This window comes from Macrotis lagotis, chromosome 6 (genome assembly GCF_037893015.1).
Source record: "Macrotis lagotis isolate mMagLag1 chromosome 6, bilby.v1.9.chrom.fasta, whole genome shotgun sequence".
Classification (NCBI taxonomy): Eukaryota; Metazoa; Chordata; class Mammalia; order Peramelemorphia; family Peramelidae; genus Macrotis; species Macrotis lagotis.
This window is the reverse complement of record NC_133663.1, coordinates 53,780,470-53,794,903: the sequence shown is the minus strand read 5'-3', so window position 1 is coordinate 53,794,903 and position 14,434 is coordinate 53,780,470. Positions and strand designations below refer to the sequence as shown.

At 38.3% G+C, this 14,434-nt stretch overlaps 1 protein-coding gene across 1 annotated transcript in view; it reads right to left on the bottom strand.

The window, feature by feature from the left end:
- Positions 1-14,434, bottom strand: part of PCOLCE2 (procollagen C-endopeptidase enhancer 2) — an 82,212-nt gene that overhangs the window by 19,955 nt on the left and 47,823 nt on the right. The window contains exons 5-6 of the mRNA XM_074191151.1: positions 6,562-6,698; positions 1,071-1,225 (exon numbers count right to left, since the gene is read on the bottom strand). Of these exons, the coding sequence (XP_074047252.1) occupies positions 1,071-1,225; positions 6,562-6,698 (292 nt within the window). The remainder of the gene's footprint in view (positions 1-1,070; positions 1,226-6,561; positions 6,699-14,434) is intronic.

Here is a 14,434-nt window from a genome sequence, read left to right as displayed (position 1 = left end):
ATGAGTAAGCAATAAAATGAGTAGAACATAACTTGGTCAGCACCATGGCTAGTGGAAAGTCTTGCCCTGGTTTGAATTATGGTGCTACCATGAGTGTGGGTTACCTAGTGGGGAAATTTAAGGAACAGGAAGAAATGTTCTCGGTGGACGGTGACAAATATAAATCTTCTAATAATTCTCATGGCATGAATGATTCATTTACTCAAGTTATCTCTGGTTGACAACTTATCAAAATAGGAGCAATAATTCTTTTTAATTCTAGTGAAGGATTTAATTCTACTTTTTGTAGTAAAGGGGAATAGGGCAGATGATCAAGAAGTGAGCTTTTGCCCTAACAAAGTAATTCACTATGCCTACAGGATTGCCAGTAATTATAATGGGTACTTCTAAGCTAATTAATTAATTTTAATTTTTAAAACATCATATAGTTTTTTGAATGAGCCTCTCCAAATAAGCTAAGAATCATAAAATGTTGCAATTTCCCAAAGGATTAGGCATCAATTATCTAAAAGCAAGATTTCTAAACCTGGGGTGCATGAACTGTTTTTTTTAAAAAACAACTAATTGCTATTTCAATATATTTTGATTTCTTTGCTATTCCCATTTTACTTTATCATTTAAAAAACTTTATTCTGAGAATGAGTTCATAGGTTTCATTAGACAGCCATAGGAATCTGTGGCAAAAAGGTTTAATAGATACAATTACAGCAAACAGTTGTTAAGTGACTTGCCCAGTGTCACCCAGCTAGTGAATGGCTGAGGTCAATCTGAATTCAGTAGATCTAGCACTCTATCTACTGAGTTACCTAGCAGTCACCTAACTGCTATAGATAGATAGATAGATAGATAGATAGATAGATAGATAGATAGATAGATAGATAGATAGATAGATAGATGACAGATAGATATTACTTAATAAAGATAATAATACTTAATAAATTTACCATATTATTTTGAACATTCAAGCAACAGAAATTGTTTCCTCTAAGTAAGAATATTCTTTTCCTTTATAACCTCAAGATAATCTCTTCCCCTTTATTAAATCCTATAATCTCCTACAGAAAACTTACTTGTGGGTACAGGAGATGTCGTTGTAACAGGAGGGACTGTGGTTGTAGGTAATTTTTTTGGTCTGAATTTGTAGTGACCAATAAAACCATCAGCAGTTAAACTCAAGTCTGATAAGAACTGAATGAGAAGCTCATTTCGATCAGACACAATGGGCCTGGAAGGGAAAAAGAAGCATTCTGTTATAGAAAATTTAGCTTTAGGTAGTGTCTGTGCAAGAATAAAAAGAAACCAAACCTCTTGTTTTTTTGCAAGGCAGTGGGGTTAAGTGACTTGCCTAAGATCTAACAGTTTGGTAATTATTGGGTATCTGAGGCTGGATTTGAACTCAGGTCCTCCTGACTCCAGGGTTCAGTACTCTATCACCTAACTGCCCCTGCATGAAATTTTAAAAACAATTGACCTACAACATATCATTGTTTACAATGGCAAACTTCTAACCATATTACATGAGTCAAAAAGCAGCTTAATCCTAACTGGGGGTCTCTGTCTAACTTCAGGGCCCACTGAGGAAATTTTTTCTCTCAAAGCCGAAAAGTAGCTGCTCAATAATATTATAAAGATATATTATAATATAAAGATATATAGATTGTTAGCTATCTAGTATAAGATGTAGGTGGTATGGGAACAGCTAGGTGGTACAGTGGATAAGTACTGGACCTAGAGTCAGGAAGATGAGTACAAATGTGGCTGCAGGTACTTTTTAGCTGTGTGACCCTGGACAAATCACTTAACCCTCTATGCCTCAATTTTCTTATCTGTAAAATAAGCTGGAAAAAGAAGTGACAAACTCCTCTAATATTTTTGCCTAAAATGGGGTCATAAAGAGTTGGACATAACTGAAATGATCATACAATAGGAGCAATAATAAGATATTTAAATAAGAAGTAAGTATAAGAACTTTCTCATTGTAAATATAAACAGTGAATCCACATCCCATCAGAGCTATTGGTTTATTTCCCAAAAGAAATTTTAAATATGATCAATTCAGGGAAAAACAATGAGTCAAAATGAGTCACTTAATTGAACAGATTAGATACTTTATGAAATAATATGATTGTAAATTTCTTTACAGACTTTAATGCAACATAAAAATGCTGTTATTATCATTATAATTACCATACCCATCATCAGCATCATCATTGTGGCTCCTCTGAATTGAGTAATGCCATCAGCCAAAGTATTCAAAATGGCAGCCCATAGTCAGCACAATGGAAGTAACTCTCCAATTTCCATAAGCTGCTTTCTTTGGTTTAAGCTTCATGGAACATCATGCTCCCATGTTGGATATATATCCTCATGCCTCCTTACTTTGCATTCCAGCTTACTTTTGTGTGTCCATTCACTTATAAGTTTTTTGAGTGCTCTGGCATAGGGTCTGGTAAGTAAGTTCTTAATAAGTGATCATTGAATTGACTTAGTAAAAACATACACATCAAAACAGCTGCTTGGCATTATGTAAATCAAATGATTCATTTGCTTGAAATATTCAGATATGTTGGATAAATATATAAACATAAATATTGAAAATTTTTATTGATTTGGGTTCTACTAATTTAGAAATTGGAATTCTTGGCAGGTGATGACTAGAATAGAGTTGAAAGGGTTTATAGAGTAAATGAATCATATACAAACTAAACTTTAGAGGGAATGTTTAACCTGATAGTTGTTTTGATGTCCTCCCAGACTCAGACTAATTTGCCAAAATGCTACCTCCTCTAAAGAAAATAGATGTTCCATCTGAGAAATGGGGTAGAATATGTAAAAAATGTTTATAAATGTATATATAATATATGCATAGATACATATACTTTTTGTTGTTTCTGCTAAGTCATTCCAATTATATCTGATTCTTCTCAAGAATGGGAGTTTCTTGGCAAAGATACTATCGTGGAATATTATATTTCCGTATGTGCATGTGTACATAATGTTCTATTCACAAACATATCATGAAGAAATAAAATATACAAAAGAAGCAGCTAGATGACATAATGGATAGAGTCTTCTGTTGTTTATCAGTCATTTTTGAAGAGGACCAATGACATCACATCATGAAATAGTCTTGATTCGCTCATGAATTGGATTTAAGTGAGGCAGAGTTGCATATGGTTGTCAGCTTCACTCTCTCTACTTGAATTATTGAAGTCCAGTGGTAGGACTAAAATTGGATAACTGGTGCTGACTAGGGTGTAGTGGATGACCTTGGTGTCTTTGATGCCTAACTAAGCTCTAAGTACTCCATGGTGTCTTCTTCAGCCACCTTCAAGACCATTTGAACAAATTGTTCTCATCACCCATTCCACAGGCAGAAGCCCTTGTATGCTTGGGGTAGATATTCCTCTAACTCATCGATGGATTTAGAACTGGTTACTGGGCTGTAGCCACAGCACACTCTTCAGCTTCTTAGAATCACGGGTGAGAATTAGATGAATCAGGTAGATACCAAAGGGGAATGAGTTTGGCAAGCCCTCACACCAGGGATACTAGTCCTTCTGGAACACCCCATACACTTGGAGTCAGGAAGACCTGAGTTTGATTCCAGTCTCAGATTCTTACTAGCTGTGTGACCCTGTGCAGGTCACTTAACCCTGCTTGCCTTGTTCCTCACCTGTAAAATGAACTGGAGAAGGAAATAGCAAATCATTTCAGGATCTTTGTCAAGAAAATCCCAAATGGGGTCATGAAGAGTCAGACAAGACTGATCAATTGAACAACAGCAACAATAAATTGTGATGTTGGTTTCTTTGAAAATTTAAACTAAGAAGCTTTGTGGGAGACAGAAAGACAGCTTCCTACTTTTGTTATTAGATGTGGGGTAGTAATAATATGGTTACAATATACTTGAACAAATATTATATTCTTTGATCCTCACACCTACAGTCCTACCCTAAGGTTCTAAATAGAGCTCCTTTGTTTAAGTGAGAGAACAGCTGAAAAGATGTGCTTTGCAAAACAATGAAAACCTTGAGCCCTTTCTCAGCCAGCATCCTGGGTATGATGGTATAATTACTGTGATTCTTTATTGCCCTCTTTTTTAGGCCAGGCTTCATCCTTGGTACTATAATTTTAGAGGCAAATATTCTGAAGCTAAAACTTCTCATGGAATATTGTAATTATCACTGCAAGGAAGACTTTTTCCTCCCCTTGCTGTTTTAAGAGTTTTGAATTAGAGGGGACTCAGAGTGGCATATATTTCATGAGGATCAAGAATTCCACCTTCAAATTATTGTCAGGTAATTGGGAAGAAAGAAGGTATGACTTTGACTTGGGCTTTTTTTCCCTGACAAATTGAGGTCGTGGGCCAAGAAGTCTTTTCGCTTGCCAATGTTACAATGTGCACCACAACAGGCACCCACATGAGAAGCAGATGGCATTTGACTCTGGCTTAAGACAATTACTGATACATACATTTACCAGTGAAGAAGGCGCCCAAGTGAACTCTCCTTATTGCTAATGCTTTGCTATTGTGAATACCTCACTAATGAGCAGAAATAATTCAGGAGAGAAAAATGCTACCATCTAGTTTGGACCTCCATGACTCTGAGGTCTAGTCTGAACAGAGGGAGAGTTAAGCAAAAATACTCAACTCTGTAGGAAAGTCCAAGAGACAAAGTAATATTATTCTGTATAAAAGTACTCAAGCAGAAATGCTGTGGGAACTTGCCCATTAGGCTCTACAGTTGGGAACTCATAAGAGGATGTACAGTCAGAAAAGTGCCAGACCCCCACTTGGAAGAGCTGGATTTGACTTGTATTTAATGTCTCTGATGTTCAGTTCCCTCAGTAATTATGTTTACCTTTTGTTCATGAAGAAGACTATGACATCAGGGAGGTGATGCTACCACATGCATGGGAATTGAATTTGGGTGTGGGGGGAGGGAGTACTGTGCTAAGTCACCAGCATCGCTTCCTCTTCCAGAGCCATCTGAATCCAGTGGCCAGATATGGATCAGGACGACTGGAGATGGGCCTGGATGCGAGGCAATCGGGGAGAAGTGACTTGTCCAAGGATATACAACCGGTAAATATCAAGTATCTGAGACTGAATCTGAACTCAAGTCCTCCTGATTCTAGGATCGATGTTCTATCCACTGCACCATTTAGCTACCTGAGAAATAATGATCTTGCCGCCGCTAACCCTACAATATAGTTGTCATCAACAGCATCAAGAGGAGCAGCATCAGCATCAAGATCAACATCATAATTAACACGGATATAAGACTTGTGTGCTAAGAATTTTTCAATGATCATCTCATTTGATCCTCGTCCTGACTCTGGGTGATAGGCTTTTATTATCCCCATTTTATAGGAAAAATGAGGAAAATGAGGCAAACAAAGATTAAGTGACTGGCTCAGGGTCACATAGCTAATGTTATTGTTATTGCTAAATCATTTTTCACTTGTGTCCAATTCTCTGGAACACCATTTGAGATTGTCTTGGCAAAGGTACTGAAGTGGTTTGCTATTTCCTTTTTCAGCTCATTTTACAGATGAGGGAATTGGGCAAACACGGTTAAGTGAGTTGCCCAAGGTCATACAGCTAGTCAGAGTCTGGGGCTAGATTTGAACTTAATTAGATGAGTCTTCCTGACTCTTAAGTCCAGCACGCTTATCTACTGTAACACAGCTGAAAGTCATTAACAATGATGATGATGGTGGTGGTGTGATGATAATGATGCTAGCATTCAGTGTTTGCTAGATTTTAGGCACCGTGATAAGTGCTTTATAATTACTATTTCATTTGATCTTCACACCAAATCTAGGAAATTAGGTGCTATTATACCCATCTTCCTAACTCCTGCACCTCTTGGCTGCCTTGTTCTTGTACTAGTCAGAACAAAGGAGAGTGTTTGACTTGGGCTCAAAAAGATCCATGTTGGAAACCTGCCTTGGATAGTCACAAGTTGTGTGATTCTGAACAAACTATTTAACTTCTCTTTGGTTTAGTTTCCTCATCTATAAATGGAGAAATTGCTGGCACCTGCCTCATAGGATTGTAGTGAATATAAAATGAGATAACACTTTGCAAATCTTTAAGTGCTATGTCAATGTGAACTATAATTGTTATTAGACTTAGGGCTCAGAATTTGAATTTACCCCCCCAGAGAAGGACACAGAATTTTCAATTTAAGGGTCTTAGAAAAGCCCTTACAAGAACCCCCTGGTACAGGAACCACCCCCATAGATGTTCATCTAAACAAGGCTGATTCATCTTTGAATTATTGATAAAGGCAAGACTTCAGGGCAAATTACTTATGTAAACAAGATTTCAGAGTAAAAGCTAAACTCCTTAGAGTCACATCGTATTTTTACATATTCTCAAATCCTTCAATAAATGCCATTCATGGAGAAGCAAGTTGTGCACATTGTAAAGAATTCTGCTTTGTTAAAATTTAGCCAACTCAATAAAGTTAATTTAATCTTAGCTTATAGTTAATATTAGCTAATATAAGCTTCAGGTCATGTAGAGGATGATAAATAAAAAAGACTTACGCAGGTGGTCTATCTCCACAATACTTTCCAATTCTTTTAGCATCATTGATTTCTCCCCCATTGAATATAGCCACATAATCATATCTGCAATAGTTATCTTGTTCCACATCAAACTTCTCAAACTTGACCTCTATTACCTGCAGATAATTAGAGAAAGTTAACAGATATGAACAATGCTGTATGCTTCTCATAAACCTCTCTTTCCATCTCTAGGCTCAGCATGAGACTCCTCTGAAATGCAATGTTTTTTGAAATTCCTTTTCTTCCTTTTTAGATCTTTTCCCTTTCAGTCATGCTTTTTTTTAAGGTTTTTGCAAGGCAATGGGGTTAAGTGGCTTGCCCAAGGCCACACAGCTAGGTAATTATTAAGTGTCTGAGGCTGTATTTGAACTCAGGTACTCCTGACTCCACAGCCTGTGCTCTATCCGCTGCACCACCTAGCTGCCCCCTTTCAGTCATGCTTATTTAATTTCATGAACTTTCTGATTTGGCTAACAGCTTTATTGTATTCATTCTCTTAAATTTTTAATCATTCCAGAAGGTCACTCCAACTGCAGTTAACACAGAATACAGGGATTCATTTCCTTTTCAATGTGGTATTAGACTCATGTGTCTTATTTAGTTCGTGGTGTGGTAAAAGCACTGAAAAATGTAGTTCTAGTGAACAAATGAAATTCTATCTCACCTTCATTTTCCCCAAAGGAATATCATACATATACACATATTGTCCAAGGTCATTCCCCTGCATTGTGAGCATTAGCAGGCAGGGAGCATATAAATTGGGATTCTTTCCTTGACATTGGTTATATGTTCAAAGTGCAATTAACGAATTACAGAGACCCTTTTACAATTTTTTGATTGGGACCCCAGAATTAAAATTTATATTCCAGCCCTGACCCCTTTCTACCTTTTGAGTTTTTTCTACCTTTCTACTTCCTTCCATTCAATCTCCCAAGATTTCTGTGAACCAGATACACTGGCCCCCTTGCTGTTCATTTCACCTGACGCCATTTTCTTTGGCTGTCTGTCATATCTGCCTCTCTCTCTCCTCTCTACCTTCTCTTGACTTACCTGCTTCCTTCAAACCTCACCTAAAATCTTGTACAAGAAGCCATTGTATCGAGTCTTAGTCTCTTTCCTCTGAGATCATCTTCAATTTTTCATTGATAAGTCTAATTTGTTCATAATTGCATGTTCTCTTCCCTATTAGACTGAGTTTCTTGATGGTAGGGACTATTTTTTGTCTCTCTTTGTATCTCCAGGACTTAGCATAACGCTCTTAATAAAAGCTTCTTGATGGACTGAAATAAATAATGATAGGATCCGAGAGCTGAAAAGGATTTTAGTGGTTAAGTCCAATGCTGATACCTTATACATGGACATCTCTATTAAGCCTTAAGTTCTTTGAAGGCTGAGACTGCCATTATTCATCTTTGCATTCTCAGCATCTACACACAGTATTTTTGACATTACAAAACTTAATTGTCTTTTGAATTATTGAAACCTCTGGGAAAAGTGGTCACCTACCCTTTGATCTCTTCCAAATGCAAAAATTGTAATTCCCTTGCAAATAGCAAGGGAATCTGTTCCATTTTTTGGATAACTCTAATTGTTACACAATTCTTAAACCATAGCTGAGCTCTGTCTTCTTTTAGCCCCCACTCATTGCATGTTCTGACCTTTGCAGAGACAATGAATAACACTGCTCCATCATGATCCTAGGAACCCCAGTACCACAAGGAGTCAATGGGTCAATAGAGAGCTATCAGAAGCAAGGCAGTTAGTCAGTTTTCAGTATTCCCCCACTATAGTCAGGATAGCGATTGATATGGTTGTTTATCCTTCATTCTTTTTTTTAGTTGGTTTTTTTTTTTTAGTTTTTGCTAGGCAATGGGGTTAAGTGGTTTGCCCAAGGCCACACAGCTAGGTAATTGTTAAGTGTCTGAGGCTGAATTTGAACTCAGGTACTCCTGACTCCAGGGCTGGTGCTCTATCCACTGCACCACCTAGACACCCTCATTCTTGAAGACCATGACTTTAGGAAGGTGATGCCAAGATATGCAAGTGAACTGGATTTAAGTGGGGGAGAACTGGGCAAAGTCACTAGCCTTACTCTCCAGGTATGGCTCAAGATGATTGCAGATGATTCTGGAGTATGTCAAAATAAAAACCAAGATGTTAGAAGTTCTAAAAAAGGGGGGATATATGAGAGAAGAACCAAGGTGGTAGATATACAGAGAATATCAATCAGATTCTAGCACTAGGGAAGAAAACAGTGGATTCAGGATGAAGCATGAAGCACACAGTTCCTTATACTTAAAGAAGCATGATCAGAAGTAATTTGACTTGACCTCAGAGGGCACCTAGTCTAACCCATGGATGAATGGAACCTCCTGTACAACGTTCCTCCTCAACTCTTCTTGAAGATTCTGGGTGATGAAGACCTGAAGCTTTGCTTCACTGACAAAGAACAGTTAGTAACTCTGACTCATAATTCCATGAGCATTTATAAAGCACTTTCAGGTCTGAAAAGCACTTTAGAAATATTCTCTCATTTGATAGTCATATTAACCTTGGAAAGTTAGGTGCTGTTGGTATCCTCATTTGACTGACAAAGAAATTGAGGCAGATAGAGCTTAAGTAACTTGCCCAGGGTCATATAGTAAGTGTCTGAGGCAGGATTGGAATTCACATCTTCCTGACTGCAGCCAATTCTCAACCTATATCTCCTGAAGGCGAGATTGGTGCCAAGATAATCCACATTTTACAGAGAAGGAAACAGGAGGATCAGATCCACATCTGGTAAGTGTCCGAGGCAGGATTTGAACTCAAGTCTTCCTGACTTGAAGTCTAGTGTATTATCTATCTACTTTGTCATACTGTCTCAAAGGATGCATGTGTGATAGTTCAAATCCCTATATGGAAAGAATTGTATATGTGTCCAGAAGAGAAATTGTCTTTATATTAGAGTGTGTATTGGGTCCACTTACATAGGTCAAGGCTAAAGAATCACTCCCTTTTTTGAAGTGTGCCTACAAAAGGCATTGTGACATGGTGAAGCAATACCACTACCAAGCATTACCTGCTGTGGGACAATGGGGTGGGACCACAGATGCTTGATGGCATTTTGAGGATGGAATATAACTAAGGACTGAATCATACCAAGAAAATTCCTCCAAGAGAAAAGAAGAGGGGACTAGTACAGGTTTTCTTAAAAGAAGATCCAGGAAACAGGACATGTATCTGGGGGTCAGGTCTGGAGCTCTCAGAACCAGGGGTTGATTATGTATTCTCCAACTTTGTGCTAACTCCAAGCTGTCTGACAGTGACATCCACATACCTTCCCCCTACAATGGGATCTCCCCAAGGCTCTTAGGGATGTTCCAATCACAAATCACCAAGGTCCAGTGGAAAGAGGACAGGATTTGAAATGAGGAGAGATGAGTTAGAAACCTTCAGTTAATGGCCTCATAGGGTAGCAAAGATAGAGCTCTGGACCTGAAGACACTAAGATTAAAGAGAACAGAGAAAGGCTTCTTGTAGGAGGTAGGGCCAAGCTGAGATTTGAAGGAAACCAGCAGGAAAAGATGAATAGGAGAGAATGTCTTCTCTTTGAATTTGATTCCTATAGATCATTTATGGAAGTTTGACTGGGGCAAAGGGTAAGACACAGCTCCAAGGACAATTCCTGGGAGACAAATGTAAAACCTATTATCTGTAGTGAGATAACTACCTAAACAGAGTGGGCAACGATGTATTCACTTCCTCTCTTGTGAGTTCATACTTAATCAAATCTATAAGCTGCTTGACAAATTAGTCCATTAGAGTGGCCTTGTTCCAAGCTAAGTCATGACTCACTGCCTGGAATGGATTGAAGTAGTTAGTTGTGGTCTGGTAGAAAAGAATGTTGGACAAAGAGTCCCAGAGACATGAACTTGTTTCCTAACTGTGATAGTTACTAGCTTGTGACCTGGAGAAAGTCACCATCTCTGACCCTCTGCTTCCCAGTCTGGCAAATGGAGATAATATATGCACTAATATCTCCATAGGGTGTTGTGAAGAAGCCATTTCATAACCCGTTTAATATTATAGAAATGTGACTTCTTGTTGTTTCATTCCCGAGTCCTGAACTGGCTCAGGGACCCAATCAGTCTGGTGGCAATTTTCACCTGTACTCCATCTTCAAAGGTCTGTCATATCTTAGGTTATCCAGGAGGGGCTTTCTGCTATCATCAATGGTGTCAAGCCATCGATGGGTTTTTGTTATGCAGTCATTGTCAGAGATGTCTGACTCTGTGACCCCATTTGGAGTTTTCTTAGTAAAGATACTGGAGTGATAGGATGTCTCCAGCGCACTTTTCAGATAAGGACACTGAGGCAAACAGGGTTAAGTGACTTGCTCAGGGTCATACAGTGACCAAGTTTGAATCCAGATTTGAACTCATGTCTTCCTGACTAGTACTCTTATTATGCCCACCAAGATCTGCTGATCTTGGTTAATAGGGATTTGTAGAAGTGGGGTCTAAGGCATAGTTTGATAGGAGTAATCTGAAACTACTCTTTTTTCAATCTGTGAGAAAACTATCTCTGGTATTCTAAGCCAAATATTTGGAGATTTGGAGTTTGGAGAGAGGGGGGCATTCTAATTAGTGCCCAGTCACTTCCTTTCTCTTTTGAGAGTGGCCAACTAAGCTTGGTGGTTTCAATTAGGAGCTACTCCAGTAGGGACAAAGGCTGTCTTCATCAGTGCTATAATGTCGCTATGGCAAATGGGTAAGAAAGGGAAGGAAAGTACTTAAGAATTTCTTCCTCTCCTTTGGGGAATGTTGAACAAGAGGTTGTGAGGACTATAACCTGTGGAAACGTGTAAGATTTTGTGGATGGATGGGGGGAGGCATTGACTTTTCAAAGGCAGGATTGCTTGGAGAGTGCTAATGGGTCTCAAAGAGTGAGGTTGCATTGGACTAATGCAGGAATCAAGGGAGACAAATGTAGGGTTCCTATTAGGGAAGGTTCAAGGGACCTTTAGAGTCAGACCATTAACTGCATAGGAATCAGGCATGTTGCCATCATAGCTGTTTGCTAAATTTACGTGCTCCGAGCTCTGAAGTGTAAGGGTTATTCTTATAGACAAGATGCTGTCTCTACCTGTTTTTATCTGTATTAATCTTCCATAGTTCTGCTGTCATTGAATCCCATACATTAATAGTCCCTGTGAAAGTGACCTTCCTGTCTGGAGAATGGATTGGACAAATAATTTGTGTGAAATAAAACTACGGCACAGGAAAGGTGGAAATGGGAAAATGCTTTTCACTAAAAGGCAGAGACAGGTTAAGTTGATGTAGAGATAGAAAAGTGGATCTATAGATGTCACTCAAGAAATCCTCTAGAGGAGAGAGAAAAAGAGGAGACAAGTATTTCTATTTTGTATTAAATACTTTACAAATATGGCCTCATTTGATCCACATGGAAAGTATAATGGGTGATGTAGAAGGCAAGAACTTTACTAGTTTGTAATTCAAGAAACATGGATTCTGGATTCCACTCGATATCAGGCTAGAAGAAAGGGGAGATTGGCTCCTGGGTCTATTTCAAGGACAAAAAATGAATGCAATGGCCAGGGAATCCAATCACTTGATGCTAGGGAGTCATTGTGGGAGGTTGTAAGAGATCAAGGTTCTTCAACAATAAATAAAGTAGAAGGAACAGAGAAAAATGGATTAGACAGCAAGAAGAAGAAGGTGTACTTTAAGAAAATATAGTGGACCTGTTGCGATGGGGGGGAGGCATACTTTGCAAGGTCTCAGAGGGCAAGGATTATATCTCATCCATTATTTTATCCCTTAAAGTGTTCAACATAGTATCTTGCAAAAAGTCAATGTCATGATGTCTGATGCCCACATTTACCCATGGCCTTTCCCTGGACACTCTCCTTTCCAACAGAAAGTAGAAAGAGTTCAGTAGCTAGGGTCTCGGAAATGTGGTACTAATTGTGGTTTGAATATAATAGGATATTATTTTGCCAAGAAAACAATAAAATGGGCAGCTTCTGAGATCACTGGGAAGATCCCAAAGAGCCAAAGCTGAGCAAAGAGAGCAGAAGGAGAACAATCTAGAGAGTGATAAGAACATTACTTAGAAAAACCACTTTAGAAGACATTATAATTAATTTGTACAATGATAAGCCATAAGTCCAAAAGAATGAAGATGAAATGGGACAGTTACCTCCTGATAGAAAAATAATCAACTTAATATGCAGAAAGTTATATCTATATTTATCTATATATAGATAGATATTCAGATGTGACTAATATGGGAATTTGTTAACCTTTTTTGGGAGGGTGATTATTTTGTTTAATTTGCTCAATTGGAGAGGCAATGGGAGGGTCAGATTATTTTTAAAATATTTTTATTTGAAAAAATAAAAATGAATGGGTTTTTTTAGGTTTTTGCTAGGCAATGGGGTTAAGTGGCTTGCCCAAGGCCACACAGCTAGGTAATTACTAAGTGTCTAAGGCTGGATTTGAACTCGGGTACTCCTGACTCCAGGGCCGGTGCTCTATCCACTGCGCCACCTAGCCGCCCCAAGAATGAACTTTTTAAAAAACAAGTGCTCTACCAAACATAATTTGATCTTATAGCTCATTCTGTATTTGTTACATAAGTATGAAGTAGGGGAGAAGTTATAGGACCCAGGTCAAAGATGGCAGCTTATGTCACTGTGCAATGCCTCCAGAAGGGAAGCAGTTACAGTAAACATAATAAAGCACATAAACTTGAATAAACGATGAAATAATCAATATCAGAATTCCTTAAAAACTGTTAGGAGTTAGGAATCAACCTGTCTGCATAGAACTTGGACATCTTGTACATGAAAGACACAAAAGAGTTCCAGGGACTTACTTGGAATTCCATTTAGCCTTGTTTGCATTTCGTCTGTCCTATTAAACCATGAAAGCTAGGATAATGTTCTTCCTTCCTTACTTTGTATTGAAGAGTTTCTGGCACCCATTAAGGGCTAATAAATATTGATTGACCTACTCTGAAAACCAGAATTTACTTGTTTGTGATAGAGCATTTATCCCCACTTTGGCAGCTCACAAAAAAAAAAAAGGAGTGAGGAAGGAGTGAGGAAAACGTTAAAAAGAATTTAAACAATATTTCAACATTTTGAAAATAACTCCCATTCACATAGGCTTTATGGCAGGGGTGGTCTAGTCTTTTAGTTATTCTGGGCTGCGTTGCCTAATATAAACCCTCCAGGATTGCATACAGAATTCAATACCTTTTCATGAAAACCTGGCAACCCACACAAGCAAGTGAGCATGGGGGGAGTTCCAAGTTGGACACACCTGCTTTATGGTTTACAAAATGTTTTGCTCATAACAAACTGAGAAGATGGTGGTATCTAACACTGGTGTCAAACTCAAATAGACCCCAAGGGTCCCTAAACTTTTTTGGAAGTTCTGAAGGCTGCAAACTGACTTAGAATACCACATATTAGGGGCAGCTAGGTGGCACAGTAGATAGAGAACTGGAGTTCAAATCTGTCTCAGATGTATAATAATTACTGAGCTGTGTGACCTTAGGCAAGTCACTTAATCCCATTGCCTTGCAAAAAATAAAAAAAAATCACATATTAGCACTATCTATGTTCTATTGTTTTTATTTTTTATTAAATGGTTTCCAATTGCATTTTAATCTGTTTTGGCCCATTGTTTGACCTCTCTGGTGCAAATTATTATTATGTCCATTTCAGAGATGAAAAAACTGAGACTTAGAGAGGTAGACTATCAAAGATCTAAGAATTTCTTGGCCTTAACTCTCTCGTCTTGTTTTGCATATCTTCTTGTTAATGTGGTTCTTGTGACCC